The sequence below is a fragment of the Saimiri boliviensis genome, chromosome 8 (genome assembly GCF_048565385.1).
Source record: "Saimiri boliviensis isolate mSaiBol1 chromosome 8, mSaiBol1.pri, whole genome shotgun sequence".
In the NCBI taxonomy this organism is placed as follows: Eukaryota; Metazoa; Chordata; class Mammalia; order Primates; family Cebidae; genus Saimiri; species Saimiri boliviensis.
In genome coordinates this window covers 43,037,464-43,060,597 of record NC_133456.1, presented here as the reverse complement: position 1 = coordinate 43,060,597, position 23,134 = coordinate 43,037,464, and the positions used below count along the sequence as shown (strand labels likewise).

The 23,134-nt window shown below is 37.0% G+C and overlaps 1 protein-coding gene across 12 annotated transcripts in view; it reads left to right on the top strand.

Moving 5' to 3' along the window:
* The window catches only part of BBX (BBX high mobility group box domain containing), a 277,630-nt gene that overhangs the window by 193,182 nt on the left and 61,314 nt on the right, over positions 1-23,134 (top strand). For all 12 annotated transcript variants that reach the window (XM_010350036.3, XM_010350033.3, XM_074404425.1 and 9 more), the window contains 4 exons: positions 1,357-1,552; positions 5,481-5,548; positions 17,242-17,322; positions 20,563-20,637. In XM_010350036.3, coding sequence (XP_010348338.1) covers positions 1,357-1,552; positions 5,481-5,548; positions 17,242-17,322; positions 20,563-20,637 — 420 coding nt within the window. The remainder of the gene's footprint in view (positions 1-1,356; positions 1,553-5,480; positions 5,549-17,241; positions 17,323-20,562; positions 20,638-23,134) is intronic.

Sequence of the window (23,134 nt, the reverse complement as noted above, 5' to 3'; positions counted from 1 at the left end):
TCACATTTGATACCTCCTAACACATTCTGGTTTTTGATGGTGAATTCTAGTTTGACCTTGTGTCCAATTTTAATTATTTTTTGTAAGAAAAATGGGATCGTATTCTACAGTTCTTTATGCTTACCTTTCTTCTGCATATATCCATGTATCAACAGGCATATACATCTCATAGGTAAAAGAAAAAAAGGATTATTCAGAAAGATAATGTGAAATACTTCTATACCATTGTCTATTAACATTGCATAATTATCTATGTTACAATTTTCATTTATATGATTTAAAGGGAAATGATAGGGAAAAAAGTATATCCTTAGTGAAAGAAAAGGATATACCAAGGATAAAGACCTTTTTCAAACTATTGGGTAAAATTAAAAGCTGGAGATTATACTGAGTTAATGTCACACGTTAAGTTACCGTTTTAAAAGGCAAGCTTATGGGATTGAATGAATTGTATTAATTGAATAAAATATTTAGCAATAATAAAAATTGAATATATGGAAAATGCATTCTTAAGAGATCACTTTTGGCAATATGTAACTAATAGCAATAAATGTATTTTGTTTCATGTTACTGTCATGCAAGAGTTAAGAGGTAGCAAAACTGAGGGATAGGGTAACAGGAGAAAGCCACCGAAAAATGAAGGAGAAGGATGTTATCACTGAAGGATGAAACCTCAAAGTAGAACATAAAGTTTGTGATGGATTATTGCAACATCACATATCAGTGCTCTTAGAGCTTGTTTATGTATTCAGTTGTCTATGCTCATTACAGACCCCTGGCCCTGTGGCAAGTGTGGTTACACTTTATAAGTGGAGGAATTAAGAGTGAGAAAGGTTAAACAACTTGCTTGATGTCTACAGCTAGCTAAAGAAATGAGTGATGTGCCATGCACCACTGCTCCAGTAACCCTAGGCATTGGTGGTGTTATTCTCAGTTTGTGGAATCTAAGGTTGAGGCCCAGAAGAGCTACCTTCTCTTCCTTGGTTGCTGTAGTCCTAAGTGGAAGTGTGAGGGTTTGAACCTGCTTCCGTCTCCAGAGCCCTAGACTTATTTCATTACAAACAACTGCCTCTCCTCATCAAGGTCAGAGAGCTTTTTGGATATTGTTTTTTAAAGTTGAGGTTCAAACAATACAAAGCATTCAATCTCTGAACCCTCATCCCACAAATGGATTAGATAACTCCATGTCCTATCTCTAGAGCCCTATGCTGAGAGTGTCATTCTTCTGCAAGGAGAGCCACAGAAGTCGCTGAAAGTGTTTTTCTCACTTGTTAACTAAAGAGGGGAATGAGGTAACGGCGATTAGAACTTTTTCAATCTACTTGTTAATTAAAATCTGCTGTCTTTTCTTTATAGTATAAAGATGCATTTATGAAAGCAAATCCTGGCTACAAATGGTGTCCTACCACAAACAAGCCTGTGAAATCCCCAACACCCACTGTCAACCCACGAAAGAAACTTTGGGCCTTCCCATCTGACTCTTCGAGAGACTTTCCAAGCCCCAAGAAAGCAAAGACTGAAGAAATGCCTCAGCTTAACTTCGGAATGGCTGGTGAGTTGAGCCACTGTTTCCACCTGTTCTTTAAGGACAGCACAGTACATTTAGGCAGCATTTAAATAATACAGAGGGCAAGGGGACAAAATTTATGACCGACATTAAGCAGTGGCAAGGATAAAGCATATTTTCAAGCATTGGATCATGATATTTATAGAATACAGGTAATTAAAAAAAGGATATATAGATTCAGTGTTTATAAAGATATGTCTTTATAAATGCATGTGAATGCCCGACATTCACAGTATGGAAAAGTCCACAGCAACATGGAGATTGTCAGGACCCTAGGAAATTTTATGTTCACAAAATAGCTTATATGCACATGCACGCTAGTAATCCATCCCAGTACACACCTTAGTTATCATGCTACTTAAAAAGCCACAGTCATGTAGGCCATCTGGGTATTGGAAACATTGACGGCAAGACTTATCAACAAGTACATTACAAATCTGAGATGGATCTGACAGCTGTGTCTTAGAACTCCCATCCTATCCCCTCCTCTCATGTTTATTCCTATATGGGTCAGACAAATTTAAAATTCCAGATGGTGCTGTTTGTTACGGGACCTTTAGTACTCTTTGTGCGGTCAGGTATGCTAAAGCATTTATTACCATGAAATAAAATACTTACATTCACCCTACAAGTGGCTCTGTCTTCCCTAGCTATTGCAATGCAGTCAAAAGAGGAATTGGCCAGATGAAATTAGGAGATCGAGTAGGCCACAGGAAGTGAAGTTGCAATTGAGCTATAGGGTTCCTATTTCGGTATTAGAAGCAAATTTTGTTTGAAATCAGAGTATTGAACCATTTGCATATGGAAAGGTTGAGAGAACAGGTTGAGTGATACTGTGATAGCACATTTTTTTAAATAACCAATAGCTTTTACAAGACTTTATGGTTCAGTGCGTGATTCATAGTGTATAAAGTATGTGGCAGTATTCTATACAACCTACAAAAAAATTCTTTGAATCAGTCATGTGTGGTGGCATGTGCCCGTTGTCCTGGTTACTTGGGAGACTGACATGAGTCCAGCAGTTCGAGGCTGCAGTGAGCTATGACCTCACAACTGTACTCCATCTTGGGCAACAGAGCAAGACCCTGCCTCTAAAAAATGAAGTCTAACATAATGGCAGCCTTCCGTGGTGGAGCGGGGGGAAGGATTCAGGTGATTGCTATGTGGGTAGCATACACTATCTGTAGTGTCATTCTAAGTAATGATGCTTCCGCATGTCCCAGAAGAGTCGGACATAGCTCTCTGTCCTTGCTTTAGTCATCACTTTGTACTTTTTAAAACATCTTATTGTCAGAACCCAGAAAGAGTAGATAGATGACTGACTTCCAACTGAATTTCTTTGGCCGTCATTTAACATCCATTGTTTTTTCTCCCAATTCTCAATCTAGATCAGGCTATGTAGTTTGTTGTTGTTGGCTTTTGGCTTTTTTTTTTTTTTTTTTTTTGCATACATCTGCTCTTCACAAACCATATAACTACTGTGGGTGAATTGCAGAAAGATATGAAAGATATTTTTTTTTTGTAGCACCATTTCTGACACTTTATTCATCTGCCTTTTACCTGCAAATTGAAAGTCGAACCCAGACTTCAAACAAGATCTTTACAGATCAGTGTTTAAGAGCAGTGTTCTCAAAGGGAAGTACAAGAAAGAAGGAAAACACCTTTCTTCCTTGCATTTATCTCATTATATGATGGCTTGTGCTGTATGTTGGAAATCCATGTTCAGAACTCTTGATAGGCTTGCAATCTAATGGATAACATTGATCTGATATTTCCAGGTATGTTGCTTTTCAACAAGATGAAAGCCAACTAATTTGTCTTTAATTAAAACCCAGCACTTAGTCATCTGAACCTAGGAGATATTAGAGGGCTTCTAAATGCCAGATTGTTTCCCTCAATATGGAATCTCTTTTGTTCTGTTTGCCCATTAGTCCTTGTCACATGACACTTTGCAATTTTTGAATAACCCCAAATTGCCAAACGTATGACTTCCAATAAGGGAAAGCTTTGTAGATTATAATTTAGTGCAAGCCCTTTCATTGAATTTCACTAAAGAAAGCATCCTATGTATGTGAATATGTTTTGATAGTTCTAAATGACATTATGTAAGTATGAATTAATATAAAAGATGTTGGTAATTTCTTGGCCTATGTTTTATTATCCATATAGCAAACTTCTTGCAAAGTCACATTGGTATATAAATTATCACATAATCATGTTCCTGTTTTACTTTGTAATTTGAACTAACACATTTTTTTCTTTAGAAAGCTCTCATCCAATCCTCCTGATCTCTAGGATAACAGCTGCAAAAGTATTTCTCTTTTAAAGAACCAAACTAAACTTTCACTTTCTACTAAATGCATTTCCCCCTCTTGATTTTTAGGTGATTTAAGTATCAATTTCAACAGCCACAATAGTTCTTAAACTTAACATTTAATTAAAGTTGGGATCTTAAAACAACACCAAAGAGCCTTGTTTCATCAACTCAGCTACTGTTTGTCTCTGTATTCTCTGTGTATGTCTTCCTATGTGGCTGCCTTCCAATGTTGAGCTATTTTTTCACCTGATCTTTTGGTAACATAGTCTTTCCTCTAATACCGTCTTCTCCCCATCCCTGTCCCTTTTTTTTGGCTACCTTAGAATGTTTTTTGCAAGTTTGTTTTTTTAAACTGTATGTAACATAAAATCAAAGTTGCTTTATGAGTTCCTAAGACAGGTTGTATACAAAGATGTACTTAAGGACATATCTTTAACCCAAAAAAGAAAAGGAACAACTGTATTTCTTTGTGCAACGTTAGGATGAATCCTCATTTTCAATTGTAGATCCCTAAAATTAAATAAACATTGATTGAGGGCCTTATGTGCACTAGGAGAGATGCCAAGTTAGGCATTTTGACGTATGTTCTTTCATTACACTTCCAAATTTTAATTCAAGACAGACTTATAGGACACAAGTCCCTTTTCTTTGATACCTTCTTTGTTTTTGTTTTCTATTTGTTCATTTAACTTTTTAGATACAGGATCTCACTCTATCACCCACACCTGGAGTACAGTGCTGTGATCTTAGCTCACTGTAGCCTCGAACTCCTAACCTTAAGAGAGCCTCCTGCCTTGGCCTCCCAAAGTGCTGGGATTATAGGCATGAGCCATTGTTCCCAATTCTGCTTTCTGCTTTCTTGGTTTAGGTACAACCTGGGTCATAGATCCACCACTTTGCTGTTTTTATTTCCTCCTTCTGTTTATATTGATTATCAAAATAGTGAAAACAAAGACCTTTGGTGACATAAAAAGCATTAATTTTATATCTTGAAGGCATTTTGGGCAAGTGTTTGACTACCCCTAAAATGTAAAATGTCAAAAACATATCAGTTAATATAAGTTTATTTCGAAAGCTTTAAAGAAAGGTTATTTGAATAAAACCTACTAGATTTTGGAAGCCTGACTGGAAAATTTCTTTCTGTTTTCTAGTTCTCTGATAGCCTATTTTTTTTTTTTTTTAGATTAGTCCTAATTTCCATGGCAGAAGTCATAATTTGAGAATAACAATCTAAAACTTCTTAGAAGACAAGCGGAAACACTCTTTTTAAAAAATCTTATCTAAACTCCCCAAGGAGTAAGAAAAGAAGTATTACATTAGGAGATAAATTAATGTTACAAACAGCAATGGTATTGAAGAAAGTACTCTTGGGATAGTGAGAAAAGAGGGGTATTCAAGAGGCTCACAAAGTATGAGCATTAAGAATATATATGCCATGTTACTGTTGCATAAAGAGTTTTTTAAAGGTTTTTATAAAAGGTTATATGTGGTTCTGTTGGATTTCTGATTGCTAGGCTTTGTGAGTATTCTTTTTGACTCTGTGGATCGTGTACACTTCATGCTTATAAGTTGATGATTTGTTCTTTACTTCCATAGATCCTACTCAAATGGGAGGCCTGAGTATGCTGCTGTTAGCTGGAGAACATGCTCTTGGCACACCAGAGGTAAGCCAGTCCTTTTCCATCTTCACTCTGCTCTTAGGGCGGGGTGGGAACACAGCTGTAGTCTGTGTACATTGTTCACTCGGCATTTTCACTGTTTACAGCTCGTGAACAAACTGTATAATCTTCCTCTTTAAGATCTTTCTGTGTATCTTGTATGTTGAGGGTAAAAACAAAATGGTGTAAATAAGGGCACGAGGCTGTAAACACAAGTCAGGCGCTGCGGTTCTCCAAACCTCCAAGTTAGGCTGTAGTGACGCAATGTATGGATCTTTGGCGTTCGCCATGCCTGTGTCGTGGTTATGTCAGTTGGGTGCTGTAATTCATTTATTCAAAACATTCCCTGCTTTGGTGATGTTCACTTGCTAGTAGAAAGATGATAGCTAAAAATAGGCAACTGTCACTCTCTCTGGTACCTGAATAATTCCACATAGCTGTCTTGAAAATTAGGAAACATGGCATTTCAGGATTGTTTCGTTCTTCTTTCCCCGCCCCAACTGGTTGCCCAGGCTGGAGTACAATGGCATGATTAGGACCTCCCAGGCTCAGGTGATTCTCCCGCCTCAGACTCCTGGGTCACTTGGACTACAAGCATGTGCCACCATGCCTAGCTAATTTTTGTATTTTTTGTTTTGTTTTGTTTTTTGTTTTTTGTAGAGACAGGGTTTTGGCACGTTGCTCAGGCTGGTCTGGAACTTCAGGGCTCAAGCAGTTCACCTGTCTGAGCCTCCCAGAGTGCTGAGATCATAGACATGAGCCAATGTGCTCGGCCTGTTTTAATCTTTGTAATGGAAAAAGGACCTAGGCCTTCATGACCTTGGTTTCGTGATCTAGTTATCGGGCTGCTTTTGCTAAACATATTGAGGTATGATTTTGATGGGCAGGTAGTGGCAGTTAACTATGCACAGTCTGCATTTGTAGAATTCCTCTATTTCCCAGAGACATTTAACAGAGGCTAGTTGAATTAACCGACAGCTGATGTTATCAATCCCCAACCAGACTTGTTGTTTAGGGTCAAATAGCAATGACTCAATTTCATTTTGGGTTATATTTTTTACTTTTTTATTTTAGTTGTGATTATGTCATGTATATTATACTTGAAAGCTTTTGCCATAGTGGTTTTTGTAGATGTATATTTAGGTAATAACCTATTTACATTAGAAAAGGTTTTTATTTTTTATAGTTTACTTTTGGGATCCATAGTTGTTGACTATTCAGTTTAACAATTATTTTGATTCTGTTCACTTCAGTGCAGCAAGAAATGTGTAAATGTGTTTAAAAATGCACTGTAGTTACTTACATTGTGCTAATCTTCAGCTGAAAAAACAAACGTGCCACTTGGTGCCTTTGCATATCATTTTTCATCGTGTTAGTAGTTTCTAACATAATAGCATTGTCAGGCATCATTTCACTTTTAACACATTGCTGCTACCTCTTAACAATCAAACTCTCACTCAGGTGTAGGTTGTTCCAAGCACAAAGGTGAATGTTGGAGTAATAATAGGCACTTGACCTTTCAACACGTCTGACTCATATGATTTCCAAGAATGCATTGTATTGTGAAAGCCTGCATCATCTTTCTTAACTGTTTAGATTATCATAGTGTTTCATCCCCAACAGCTATTTAATATTCCTTTTCACCTTCAAGTACAAATGTAAACAAGTCAACATCTGTAGAACGCATGGATGCTAGTTAAAGAAAAGCATGCCTTCTTAAGAAGGCAGAGTTTTGACACATGCAACTCAATGCAGTGGTGGACCTCTTATCTCTGAAGTGGAAATGTTTTGGGAATTCTCAAGCTAAAGAATCAAAGAAAGCTAAATGATTGAAAGAAGGGAACCGTAATGGGAGGAGAGAATCTATGCTAAGAAAGAAGGTGGTGGCAGTTAGGTCTTTAAGAACCACTTCGGAGAACACAACTCTTTCTTCATATTCAGTATTTCCCATCTCAGAGATATTTAGGCCACTACTGAAAATAATGTTGAGATATTTAAGTGGTGAAAGTTGTAGAAAATAATGCTGTCTCTAAATACAGTTAGAGAATTTACTTCACAGCTATCAGTAGACTGCATTGGCACCTGAATTTCTATGAAAAGTCTTATTCCAGATATGTAGATATGATAATAGAACTTTAAGGGCTTATGTGCACAGGCAGATGTACATGAGACAAATGTAATAAATATGTAGTTACGTTTTCCTAAGAAAACTAGCAGGATAATGAGGTGAGAGAAATACAGAAATTTCATGTTTCTGACATTTAGAACAATTACTGTGAAGTCTGTTGATACGTGAGGTAAGACCAAAGTGACATTTTACAAAAACTCGGCCACCAAAAAGTGGTCTAATCATAATGGCTTTTTAAATGCCATGACAGAACCCTTATTCTGAAATATTGTTCTTAAACGGAGATTTTCTTTTGCGCATTGACCTGAGACCTAACCATATAGAAAAAGTCCTCAAAGGCTATTTTTTTAAATATGAAAAATTTAACATAGGGACTAGATATTTCTTAAAATGCAAGCCTCTCTAGGAAGTAGAGAGGCTTACTGTAACTGAAACAATAAAGTCCCAGATTAAAAGCTTATGCTATTTCTTAGATCCACCCCAAATGCTCTTAGAGTTTTTAGACAGAAATTATAATATCTTGAGATATCAATGGGCAAATAATAACAAACAAAATGTTTATATATTCTCTTTTTTCTGTCTTTTAATCAATTCTTAATCTACCATAATGGATTTTTTGCATTATTATTATTTCAACATTTTTTTAATGTGCCACTGTTACTAAGCCTAGCATGGTACTATAGTCTCATTGTGGTAACTGTGTCTGCGATGAAGAAAATTGATGCATTTTGATAGTTTGTCTTGTGTCTTTTATTTTCACATAATCGACCTTGTTTTTTTATACACAGAGTACATTGAAATGCATACATTACTTAAAACAATGTTGGTTGTTACAGGATTTATTGATTGAGGAAGCAAAATCGATATATTGAGCAAGAAAGACATAAAGGAGTGACTCCCGGCTCCAAGTAGCAGATTCAGCATGTCACTACGGAGACCCTATAAAATAGAAGCATAGAATTATCATTAGTAAATAACCCCATAATAATAAAGGAAATGGAAAGGAGGGTGTCCAGTGAATATGAGATTACAGCAAATTATTTAAATTTGAAATCAAATGTAGTTGTCCAATCAATAAAATGTAAGTGCCAGATAAAAGTAGGCTGGCAGGGAGTTGCAGCAGAAGTGAGAGCCTGTCTATTCAGTAGAATGCCCAGAAGTTTAAGTAAATACCTGCTTTTTTTTTTTTCCCAACTTTAAAGAACCAGAAATAAAAATGTAGAACAAATAAAAGGAATCATATTCACATCAAACTCAGGGAAGTACTAATGAAAAGGCAGAGAATAAAGCCCTTATGTTTCATACTAGAGAGTTCTCTAAGGATGAATATACAATAAATAAAGTATAAGTATTTGATCTAGATTTTCTAGAAGTAATCTCAAGGACTAAAAATCTGTTGTATGTTAGTTACTTTAATAATAATGGAAAGCTAAATTAATTTTAAAAATAAAGGCAGAGATTGATATAATTCAGATTGTGCAAGGGGCAGTTATTCATGTATAATGTATACAACAGCTTGGATTAACCTCGGGACGGATGACATGCAGTATCAGACCTAAGTGAGCAACATAAATTCATCTTAGCTAGAGCAGAAAGGGAGGGGTGGTTGGAGAAATGTAGACTGTAAGTTAGGCCGAGTAATTATAGCTGATGAAAAGCTTTGAAGGTATCAGTATCTATATAGTTGAATGCCTGTTTGAAGCCAAACATTCAAATATATGGGTAGTACCTTAGACTTTGGGTCTGTGGTTTTAGAATGCTTGTTTCTTTGGAGCCAACAGATATGACAGTATTGATCACGACATTTTTTTCTTTGCCTTCCATCCTATGAAATGGAGCTAATAATAATACCTGTTGGCCTTCCAATCTCAAGACTGCAATGAAGATTAAGTAAATAAAACCCGTAAGGTACTTCTAACTCTCCTGCAAATAATTCTTATGTAGGTATATAGTATGATTGCCATTAGTTATTTTAGGCATTTCATATTCAACTTGCAGGTTTAAATTATATCGGACATTTCTCCCACAAGCCGTAATATGCTTTACCAGCAACATGCGCGCGCTCACGCGCGCACACACACACACACACACACACACACACACACAGGCCTTGTCCATTGAAAACTTAGCAGAAATTGCAGTTGTAATTTACTCTGTTTGTCACCAGGTGCTCAAGAAGGAGACAACTTTTTAATATCTGAGAGAAATCAGTATAGGAAGTCCAAAGTCAGCAGAGTAGCTGAGTTAGTGTCAGATTAGTGAAGAAGATGCCAACAGATGATGGCACACCTCCATAAAAGAACTGTAAAGGTCATGTTCTCTGAGAATTGAACAGTGTTGAACTGTGTGCCATCTTTTCTTACATTTAATTACATGACAAGTGTTTATTGAATGCCTTCTATGTGTAAGGCATGTCAGGGAATGAACGAGATAGATTGCATGAAGCTGATATTGTCTTAAGGTTCAAGTTTTTAGATATAGCAAATTCTTTACATGATACTTCTAGCTTTAAAGGAAATCACATTGGTTTTCATTTATTCACCATGATCTGCTTGTTTAAAAATGTTTAAAACTTATGTATCAAAATATCTGAAAATCCAAAAATATCGGTTAAATATTGCTTATTCAAAATGTTTGAGACCAGAAGTGCTTCAGAGTTATAGTTTTTTGGTGTGTTTTTGTTTGTTGATTTTGGAATATTTGTATTATCCTTACCTGTTGAGCATCCCAAATCCCAAAAATTGAAATCTGAAATGCCGCAGTGAGCATTTCCTTTAGTGTTATGAGTTGGCACTCAGAAGGTTTCAGATTTTCTTGAGCATTTTAGATTTTTGGATTAGGGATACTGAATCTGTAATAAATATATTTTGCCTTGTAAGTTTGTAGTAGTAGTCTGTCACCTCCTCCAGGAAGTCCTTCATGATTTCTTGAGCCAAATTTAATTCCCTCCTTACTCTAATCTCTTATATCCCATATTGTTAGTTTTATACCTTATAACACTTGATTATATTTTGTTTTATACTTTATTATGAACTGTATAATAAAGGACATGATAAAACATTTCTTATTGTATTATATGTAAGTATTGTCTCTAGAAGACTAAGAAACTTTGGATCAAGAACAACTACTAGATTTCAACTACAGCAGGTCCACGCACTTGCCTGGAGATTACAACTAACATGTATTGAACATTGCCTCCAAGGCTCAATTCTTAAGTGCCTTACATAAAAGTAACTCTGAATCCTTGTAACAATTCTGAGTTAAGTCTTAACGTACCTTATAAGTAAACATTTACCATTAGGTGAGGAAACAGAGGCAGAGAAGGGGAAAATATAGTGGCCCATGATGGTGCGGCTACAAAGTGGCAGAACTAGAATTCAACCCAAGAGGACTAGCTTCAGTCTTCTTGCAGTGCACAGGGGCCTTGGTGAGTCAGCCTTTGCCCATCCAACCTTAGCTCTGGCCACTTCTGTGGCGTCCTGGGCTGCACCCTTCCCGAAGCTCATTGCTGCCAGAGCAGGGGCATTTCGTGGGTGCTTGCTGGGGCCAGGCACTGTGTTAACAGTTGACATGGAGTCTCTCATGCTCATTTCATCCTCTCAAGAACCCTACGAGGCTTCTTTACTGTTTTCCCCATTTCATAAATCAGGAAACTAGGTCAGAGAGGAGAAATAACTTCTCAAAGGTCATGGAATGAGGAATTCAGAATTTAAACCCACCTTATTTTTCATTAAATGATGGAGATCGGCGAACTATGAGACAGAGAAAAGTTTATTTTTACCAATATTTGTTGAATAAAGGAATGATTATGTCCACATCTTAAATACTGAGTTTTAAACAATTTTAAACAAATATAGATTTAGATAAAATGGAAAATTTTCACCTTTCTTTATTCTAATTTCTTTTTTTTTTTTTTTTTTTTTTTTTTTTGAGGCGGAGTTTCGCTCTTGTTACCCAGGCTGGAGTGCAATGGCGCGATCTCGGCTCACCGCAACCTCCGCCTCCTGGGTTCAGGCAATTCTCCTGTCTCAGCCTCCTGAGTAGCTGGGATTATAGGCACGCACCACCATGCCCAGCTAACTTTTTGTATTTTTAATAGAGACGAGGTTTCACCTTGCTGACCAGGATGGTCTTGATCTCTTGACTTCGTGATCCACCCGCCTCGGCCTCCCAAAGTGCTGGGATTACATATTCTAATTTCTAACATCAGTGAAATGAGGCAATTCATTTTCCTGCCTCTTGGCGTATTTGAATTAATTAGATATGTGCCTCCTTTAGGCTACCATATTTGGCTATTCCGGAATACTTCAATCCATTGAATTTCAAACTCCTTGCTGCAATTCCTACCTGTACCTCATCAAAACTTTTATTCCCTCTCGTAGTTTTATAGCTTACTTAAATTCTACACTGAAAAGGAAATGGGCTCTCTGAGCTTTCTCTTTTCTTGGGTGGCTCCCCCTTTATGTCACTCTTCACTGCCCACTTTGGCTGGACCTGCTCATCCAGCCAAAGAGCTCAGCTCCTTTCGTCTGTCCACAGTGGGGCTCAAGCCCAGAGAATTGGGTCCTTTTACCCAGCTTGATTGACAATCACACATCCTCCATGAGTCCGTAGGCTGCACATTGATGAACTTGGGTATGCTCCTTGGTCTCTCAAAGATGAAGGCAAAGGTAGTGTGGAAGGTGGGCAGAAAGAGCTGGGCTCGAAAGAGAAGGGTGGAGAACAGGAAGATAAAGGAAGCATCCTTCCCAAGAGAGGTGTTGTTATTGTCGATTAGGTTGTTGTTGGAGAGCACATTGATGTACACTGTTGCGTTTTATTCTCACAGTTTCCTGTGAAGAAGGCAAGTAGGCAGAGTGGCATCGTTACCTACTTTATCAAATAAGGAAACTGAGGCAGAAAGGTGATCTGAGTTACCTCAATTGCTACTGCAGTTATTTTTACAACTGGCCTGGAGTCTGTTCTGGACTTCCATACTAGTGCTCAGCCACACAGATTGTAGTGTTAGGAGAACTTGACTCATGGAGTAAAATCAATACTCCAGCAGCCCCGAAACCCTGAGTAAAACCAAGGACATATTCTTCTATTTAGCCAGATGACTCAATGTGTATTCTGCTTGTGGAGCACTTGACTGTGGTGCTGTTCAGTTATGCCCCCAACGGCAGCCCAGGACTCCGCAGATGTAGTGCACTGCTCATGTTAGGTAGCTGAGTCCAGGGTGTTAGTAACCAGCTTCGCCTTTAACTTTCAGGTGGAATCCTCTACCCCCAAACATCTCTTCTCATAAAAGACACCCCTGCCTCCGTCCAAACCTCCTTCCGTCTCTCAGATTTCCTCTTCCAGTGAAAGGCGTTAACTTACTCTGGAAACACAAGCGTTGTGTTTCTGACCGCTTTCCCTTAGCCCTGACATCTTTCCAGGCAATTATTGAAGCCTGGCAGTTACCATCTTTGATGCAGTTGGGGTCCCACATCTCAGCTGGCTTATTTCCTTAATCTTCTGATTAGCCTCCTGCCCCCAGTATTCCCAGCCAGCGTCACCCTGCACTCCCCTCACAGAATTACCTGGCTACACACCTCTGGGACTGAAAACCTTGGCTGGCTCCCCATTGCCTCCAGCCCAGTTTTCCAACTTCTTCAAGTAGAATTCACATTCTCCCTCTACACTCCCATGCATCTTACTCTTCAGCCACACTGAGAAAGTCACTTTCTCAAACACAGGGTTCTTGCCTTCATAGTTTCCTACCTCCTGGTACTGCATCACTTCTACACTTGTGAGAGAACTCCTGGTTTTCCTAAGGTAGATCTTAGAAGTTACCTATCTTCTTTCCCACACAAAATGAAAGCTGCATCTCCCTCCTCCTGTAGACCTTGTAACATTTCACCATGATGCACTTACATTTTTGTATATGTTGCTGTCCCCTGCACATGAGTTGCAAGCAACTAAGGGTTGGGCACATTTCCTTTGGTCATCATTTTCTTCCCTAACACATCGATACAAGTAGGATATAAGCTTCTTGAAAGTAGCAGTCTTTGTGGCTGGCATGTCTTAGATACCTATTAAGTATTGGTTGAATAAGTGAGTAATCAATAAATGTTTGAATGGGCAAGAGTAGGAACGTGTGGCTCAGTGCAGTACCCTTTTTGTTGATCGTGTTCAGTACAATGCCAGCAGTGCATGGTTGTGGTCTTGTGCTTTGCAAAGTAAGGACAGGCTCATGATAACAACCCAGCTTTCCACATCACTCACAGTGCATGTAACTGGCCTCGTCTTATTTTGTATCAGGAAGCTAGTTCACTTTTTTTATGTATTCAATTTCACTATCTGAATTGCTCCTGTGAAAAAAATACCACATCATTGTAATTCTTAGTTATACTAATCACTCCCCTTCCATGGTTTTTTGAGGATTATAGCTGAATCACAGAGAGGACTGAATTTGAGGGAAATCAAATGAGTATGTACTTAACAAAAGTCCCTTTAGCTGTTTTCGTTTTTGGGCATATAGCAGCACCTAGTGGCTTTATCGATTATTTCAGAGACTATTTCTCGAAACAGCTTTTTGGGCTTTTTTCTCCCTTATTTAACTACTATTTATTTAATATTTTTTCTTTCCTCTTAATTAATGGGAAAACTGGCTCTAGCATAGGAATATATATTACATAACTGATGTTTATCCGTAAAAAGTGTGTCCCACCTAATAAAAATAAGTCATTTAAAATACTTTAAATGCAAAGAGCAAGATGATATAGCACAATATTTTAAACATTTTATAAGGTCTGGAACCTTCTGAATAATAACATTACTCAAGTGGGAGCCTTTTGTAGGAACTATTCTTTCTCTTTTATATGGATAGAATGTCTTATTTTTTTAATCAGATGCATGTGTAGATCAGTGTGTGCACAGATACATACATTTTATAGGATGCCTTATTTAGCACATACTCAGTAATAAATTCTTCATATTTATATTTGCCATGTCATTGAACAATTTTTGTATTTTGAGATTTTGAGATCTTAGATCCCCAGAAGAAATACCTCTAACCAGTATCCCACAGATTTCTGCCTTCTTAATAAATGACATATTTTACAATTTTTCTTACCTTGACAAGTTAGAATTACAGTTGTAAATAATTACTGCTTTGAATGGAAGCCTCCTAGAGAAATTTGGGCTCTATTTTCCCTATTCGGTTTGTTTTAGACAGACTCCGGTGCTTTAGGAAACATTTGAATCTGTTCTTTGCAGCTTCTCTGTCTTCTGCTGCTGGCGTTGTTTCTTTCTTTCCCAATCCTCCTTTTTTCTTTTTCTTTGTTACGTCCATCCTCTTGACCCCTTCTGATACACTGCCTCTATTCTTTTGTGTCCTAGAGGGTTAGCTAACTATAAAGCTTAGTACTACCCCAATTCTCCTGATTCCTAAGTTTGTACCATTTCCACTATACTGCACTGAAGAGTAAGAGTAACTAGGTTTTGAGAGAGGACGTGGTCCATTAGAGTGAAATGCACGGCATTCGTGATTCTGTTCCTGCTGTCTTAGCCATTGGACATCACTTATTGTACTCCTGGCCGGATCACTGAGATTCTTCCTATTCACATAAATATGGAGAGAATTAAGTTAGTCAACAGACGCTCATTGTGCACCCACTCTTTGTCAGGTGCATGATAAGCACAAACGTGTAGACTTACGTGCTTGCATGCTAAAATTGGCAAACCATGTGCAGGATTATAGATGCCTTCATAATTATGTGTTCAAATGGGAAGTGTTATTTAAGACCATCTATCCTAAAACTTTGCAAAGGGTATTATTTAACTTTAAAATTGTATGACTTGATATGTTATTGTGGCCAAATAATCTATATATAACACTTAAAAGAAAGTTGAGTTTCTTCATGATGTTAATATGAACTCTAAGCCATAGGGAATTTACCTCCTCATAAATGCTACTATTTCTTACACTGTGGGATCTGAAATAAGCATGTATGTTATATAGACTTTATGCAGTGTAGCTACTCTAAATAACACATTTAATTTTGAGTATCTTTTATGCACAACTATTTTATTAAAGTTTTATAAAGATATTTTATAATTTTCAAAAAGTCGTACGCTTGAATGTAAGTAAAATTTTGATTATTTACCAAATAACAGGAGCCAAACACAGATTTTTTTAATAAAGCAGAGAAGTTGATTTTTTAAAAATATTTCTAAATTATAAAGATACATTTTGTTCAGGTATTGCTTCCGATAAAAGAATTCCCAGTCTTGTGGCTACAAATTTCAGGATTTGTTAGCCGCTTTTTTAGTGCATTTTGTGTTTCCTTGGTGGGACATTTGGCACGGTATACCAAACAGCCAGTGATAATAGGAGAGTCAGGCTTTGCAGCCAAACCACAGGTGACAAATTAGTTAAACCTTCTGTACTTTCACTAATGTGCTTGTCTCTGGGAGAAGGTGACCATTACTCTTTAAAATCCAAAGGTGACAATTAAAATTTCAAATGTTTGATCCTGCCCAGTGACCTGTGACATTGTTAGAGAAACACATCCTCAATGTCTTAAGAGGTTCAGTGCGAAACTGTTTTTAGGAACGAAATCTGGGTGACTGGCAGCTCTTTCCATAGCATTTACCCATCAAATATAATCACATGCAGCTATTAAAATTATACTGGAAAAGACTTAGTGATGCAGAAAAATGAATATTAAAGTTTTTAAAAAACAGAACATTCTGTAACTGTTAGAGTATTCTATTTTTGTTAAGCATTACCTACATAACACAACTGGAAGAATATATAAGAGTATTAACACTACTTATCTTTGGGGGGTAACTTTGTAGGTGATTTTTCTTTTTCGTTTTGGCGTGGGTTGTTTTTTGTTTTTGTTTTTGGTTTTGTTGTTGTTGTTGTTTTGTTTTTGTTTTTGTTTTTTCAGATTTTTAACAGTGAACTTGGATTATTTTGTAGTCAGAAAGCAAGGTATTAAAAAGTATTTGTACCTTTCATTTTTTCTTTAAAGTGAAAGATGATTTATTTTCCCTAGGCTGTCTAATTTCATTATTCAGGAAAGTGGGGATTAATCACACAGAATTGGGATTGAAAGAACTATATTCAGCTTTTATTAGTTCACTCCACAAATACTAGTTGAGTATCTACATTGTGCCCAGGCAGTGTTGGGGATAACACATTAATGAAAGCCCCTGGAAGAAGATGTACAGTAAATAAATATATACTTCTTGTGGTGATCAGGGGATTTTTTTAGCATTGGGAGAAGTCTTAAAATTTCTTCATCTTTGAAAAGAGAGGGGGTTAGATCAGAAGAATAATGAAATTCTTCCCTCTCTAACATTCCAAGCCTCCTGTGACTTTTGACTAACAGTTGACTACCAAAGTAATTGTCACCTAACTGCAAAAGTGGGTCAATATTAGTATTGTGATAAAAGAAGAAATGTATAACTTTAGAAAAAGACTTGATTGAAAGGTGATGTTTCTGTAACTGTTGTTGATAATGAAGATAGAGCCTTAAATGTTTACCTAACGCAGTAAATAGTACAAAAGAAAATGGGACGTCTTTCTTTGTTTCAGGTATCCTCTGGCCCATGCAGGCCTGATGTTTCAGAATCTCCTGAATTGCGTCAGAAGTCACCATTGTTTCAGTTTGCCGAGGTAACATAATACAATTGATATTTAGCTAATGAGAAAACTGTAAAGTGGGCTTAAATTGGGGCTGTAACAGTAACTGAAAGCAACGAAGAACTCTACTCAGCTCAACCATAAGTGGGAAAATAGAGTCAAATTTTAGAAAAGATATTTTGGGACTCTTAATTAAGAAATAACTACATTTATGCATTTATAGAAGCTTATCGTTAAAGTCATACTAAATACTATTAATCTTTTTACTAATTTTTACTCATGGACAGTAAGGTTAAGACTATACTGAATTACTATTATAACAGTCATTTATTGGTGTATTCATTTGATGAAATACAAGACCGAATCAGCCCATGATTATTGGCTATGCAGCTGATCTATGCATTTCTTTTTCTTTTCTTTTTTAAGTACACTTTCATCTTAATTGAAACTTGAGCCTGTGGTTGGCAGTTTTCAAAGTCATCGTTTGTCAGACTTGTTCAGCTCAATAGGTCTCTTGACATGGTTCAAAGAGATGGTGTAGAAAAGCTCATTATCCTTGATATCAAGTCTAAAGTTTAAGACTGCTCAGAATATCTTAATTTACTCCAGAACTCAATATGAGCCCTCACTGATAAATTTTTTTCTTAAACTTTAAGCCACCTGGTCTTCCCTTGATCATTTGAATTTTCATTGACTAGACATTTTTCACCACTGTCATCCATCCTGGTGTTTGCTGAACTGTTTTACTATTTTGTGTTGGGAGAACATTTTTTATTTTTTTTTAGAGATAGAGTCTCGCTCTGTCATCCAGGCTTATAGTACAGTGGCATGATCATAGCTCACTGTAACCTGGAACTTCTGGGTGCAAGGGATCCTTTCATCTCGGCTTCCTGAGTAGCTGGGAGTGCAGATGCATGCCACCATGCCCAACTAATTTTTTTTTTCTTTTTTTTTAGCAATGGAGTCTCACTGTGTTGCCCAGGCTGTTCTTGAATTACTGATCTCAGGCCATCTTCCCACCTCAGCCTTTCAGAGTACTGGATTACAGGGCATGAGCCATGACACTCAGCCTGCACTCTTTTTTTCAAGAGCCGTTATAAACATGTTAAATAAGATTGGTCCCTACTTTGAAAGCAGAAAGGCTTAAGAGACCATCCTTGAACCTTTAACAATCTAATGAAACCTCTAAAATTTCACAGGAAATTTTGGATATCTTAGCATATGTACATTTTTGTGACTCCTACAGCATATCTAAGATGCAGGAGGATCCCTGATCCTATTGCTTTTATATAAAAGGTCTCTAATCTGTCTCCAGGAGCCCCTATTTATGTTATTAGTTGAAATCTTTATCTTATGTTAGTTTATAATAACATCTCCCCCCCACTTTTTTTTTTTTAAGAACTTCTGAGATACTTTTCACAAAATTGGATGGACTGTAACACTATTTCTATTTTGTCATTACCTTATTTAATACTTAAAGGAATATATTATATTTAGGTATAACCTATAATATTTATGTATTTCCCTTTATATACATTGTTTATTTTTTTCTTAATTTTACGAGGTTTGGTAGAGATGAAAAGTCATGTTGCAATAAGATGTACTGAGTTTATAATTCCTAAGACTTAAGGAAGATTTCTCTGGGTTCATTTTTGCAGTCTGTCATACTTGTACTTGGTAGTCACTTGAAATGACGAGATTCATGGTTTGACCAAGAAAAGTTCTAAAATTTTGTCCCTGAATGTCTTCAGAACACCTGGATAGATCTTATAATGGATAAGATGGTTTATTTCTACCTAGTTTGTTAAATTGGATTTGGTTGATATTTTTTCTTCTTACTGATATTTATTCTAAAAATACTTATGTGATTAGAAAGACCCAGTAGAATGAAGTTTTCCTGATAGCTTCAGCAGTGAATACAGTTCATTACTCAGTCAGCCCCTCTGCTAATTTTTTTTTTTTTTTAATTTTGAGATGGGGTCTTGCTATGTTGCTCAGGCTGGTCTTGGACTCCTGGGCTCAAGTGATCTTCCCAGAACCCAGCCTCCCAAGGCACTGGGAATAGAGATGTGAGCCACACTGTGCCCAGCTTCCTGATTCTTTCTTATTCCTAAACGTCACTTTCATACCGTTGGGCCACATGGCTCCATTGTTTTTCTAACGAGTTTAACTAAAATGAAAAAGCAGTTTTTGTGGTTAAAGGGTTATGATTAAGGTGGATTTATTGCTTAGTAATACCTTTTGATGGAGTTGTTGGTGAACACAGTTACTTGAAGGAAAAGACCTGTGGGATGGGAATGGGCTGAAGTTATAACGCCCAGGCTTTCTTCTCTGTGACCCACTTTTACCCTGTTTTGTAGCTGGATAGAAGCTTTTTTCACTTTGGAACCAAAATTACTAACTGACTTTCCTCTTAAAATGTCCTTGAAAAGTATCTCCACATGTTCCTCTGAGCAAAGTTGAAGGAAGCTATCATAATTACCAACTGCAAACAGAAGGTCCCTTAGTTGAATCAATTGTAGGGTGGCAGACTCTTCAGTTAATTGTCAGACACTAATGTGTGTGTGTTTGTGTTGGGTGGGAGGATACAGGTGCTGTAAAAGAAGAAAATGCTTTTCATATTTACTAAACAATTTATCGAGTTCTGGTGCCATGCCATATTTTATGGGTTATTTTTTCTTTGCACCACAATCCTCTAAAATGTGGATTATTGTCATCATCATCAATTTACAGTTGGGAAAAATCAGTCTCAGAAAGTTTAGCTGAGCTGCCCAAGGTCATGTTGTGGATACGTAGCAGAGCAGATTCAATCCCAGATACCCTGACCCACATCCATATGCTTCACCAGCACTGCTTCACAGCTGCCTCTAACTAGGGAACAGCTTGCTTGGAAGGAGTAGTGTTGGAGGAGAGTCTGAGTGAGTGGCTTTACTTGCAGTCTTCAGCTTTTAATAATATACATTTTTTCATTTTTTTAAGTAAGGAAATTTATTTCAACAGGTCTCCTTAACTGCTGTTTGATACATACCTGGTACCCTTACAAAAGACAGGGCAAATGAGTCGTACTCAGTCATTGTTCTTTATAATCATCTGTTTTTAGAAACATGGCCTTTGTCTTCCCTGATCATGTATACTGTTCTTCTAAAGGGATTGAGGGTAATGACTCATTTTTAAATCTTCATCAGTGTCTACAGTTGAAAATATATGGTGGAATCTTACGATCTGATATGGAAAAATGTCATTGTGCATTAAAAACTACCTGTTTCCTTTCAGATATCTTCAAGTACATCCCACCCTGATGCTCCTACAAAGCAATGTCAGACATCTGCCTTGTTTCAGTTTGCAGAGGTATGGTCTTTTAAAAACGCTTTTTGGGCTAAGAAAACTGGTTGAGCTCAGGAATACTGGAATGGAATTTTAGTAATGTATAGTGAACTTTAGGCATGCCTGTTGTCATTATTAACATAATACACATAACAGAATATGTATTGCTTTTTTTGCTACCTCTGGTGTAATCATAGTCAAATCAGCTCCAGATTTTACACCCATTTTATAAGCATTCATTAAAGAGTTCATTCAGAATAGGCACTTACCAGTAATGTGTTTATTTCATTTTACCTTGTTTTTAATTTATTTTAAAAGCTTGGAAAAACTGCTGTCAACACGAAGGCCAGAGGGTTTCGATTTATTAAATTTTTCCAATAGTGAAATTAGATGCTATAATTCATGAGTAACTCTTTCACAGTGAATGCAGTGGTGAATACGACCTGTTAAATCAGGTTAAATTAGCTTTCAATGTGATGTATCTTCAGCCAGTATTTTTATTAGTGTTTAATCCCAGGCTTAGATCAGGTCAGCTTTTGTAAGATCTCAGATTTCTTTGGTTTGTCAGCCAAAGAGAGCACATACCAGAGAGTAATTTTTTTTGGTTGGTTTGCTACAGAGACAAATCTGATATTCTTAATTTTGCCACAAAAGCCCTGCCCTCAACCATATGCTCATTTCTAATGAGCACTATATGGCAAATAATAAAATGTATATAGTTTATGAAAATAAGATGCCATCTGCTTTAGGTCTTTTCTTTTTTCTCTTTTTATCCCAACAGAAAAATGCATATCATAAACTAAGCAGTTTTTTGTAGGGTTGAGAGAAAATGACAAGCTGGACTGTGCTGTTTAATATTGATGTATTGAATCACTTTGATTCATTTGAATAAAGAATATTGCATAAATGAAATGTAAAATGATATCCTTTTGGCAGAAGAAAACCTAGCATCTTACTCTGAAAATGAGAAAATACTACTTTGGACTCTTACATGAAAAAAAAAAATGTCATTTCCTCTTGGGACAACTTGTGTCACCTACTATGACTTTATACCATCGGTTGGCCTGCTTCTCTGTATTAGGCTTCCCTGCCATAGTATTTGCATAGCTGCTGAGGGCTGGTGTATAAGACTGGTAACGAAAATATTTAACATTATTTCATGAAGAATAATTTGCTTAATTAATCTGAATAAATTAAGATTTTGTTACAGTTTCCCATTACAATAACCAAGCTGTGACTTTCACTGTCTAGGGGAAACAGTTTTGTTAGTAATACTTTATTGCTTTCCTCCAGTTGCTGATGCCCATTTGTTTGATGCTAATAATCCTTCAGCGTTAAAAAGACATTTTGGCATATTGACTAAATTTATTTTTAATGTTGATATCTGAGCCAGTTCTAATCAACTTTTCAGAAGCATTTTTTTCGAGACAGAATTGATTTGCCACGTATTCTGTTGATTAAATTCTATACTCCATAGCATGAATATTAGAATGGTATTGGCTCATCTTTGACACTCCTGATGTTTACATATCCATTGACTACCAAGAGTATTCAGCTTAATTTAAAATACCTGTATGGAGTATCTCAGCTGATGCTGGTTCTAACAGTTATCACTGCTTAGCGTATGTTTTTGTTTTGTTTTGTTTTGTTTTTGTTTTGAGACAGAGTTTTACTCTCGTCACCCAGACTGGAGTGCAGTGGCACGATCTCGGCTCACTGCAAACTCTGCCTCCGGGTTCAAGTGAGTGTCCTGCCTCAGCCTCCCCAGTAGCTGGGATTACAGGTTTCCACCACCATGCCTGGATAATTTTTGTATTTTTAGTAGAGACGGGTTTCATCATGTTGGCCAGCCTGGTCACGAACTCCTGACCTCAGGTGATCTACCTGCTTCGGCCTCCCAAAGTGCAGGGATTGCGGATATGAGCCATCACACCTGGCCATGATGATTATTTTATCAACACCATCATCAGATTCATTCAGAGCTCCTGAAGCCCTGCGGACAGCTCTAAGGGACGAGTTTTGTGGTGTAATAGCCACCATCCTGCGTTTCTGCAGGATGAGATCCCATGCCTTTCATAAACTAATTTGTCCTTGCTGCTCAGTACATTCATTCTTGAACACATGAGATTTGGTACTTGCCTCTTAATTATACTGAGTTTTTTTCTAGAGAAGAAAAGAACTTCTTATTTGAGAGGAGAGAGTCATGCAGTGTGGCATTTCTAGAGGTTGCCCCTCTGCTCAACACACTTATCTCCTGAGGACTCTTGGGGTTTTTAGCCATGAAGCGTAGACCAAAATATAATGGATAGTGTAAAAATATATAATTTCTGTTTTGCCTTAGAATGAGATGTAGTCCCCACAAGTATATAACTTTTCCTCCTATGTTTTGCAACCATTGATAATAGCCCTCGTTCCTCAGCAAATTAAATTATTGTATCCTTGGCTGTTTAACTGTAAATGTTATATGTGTTTATCCAAGAGGGGTTCATGGTTCTCAAAGGATACATAACCTCTCTCCTCA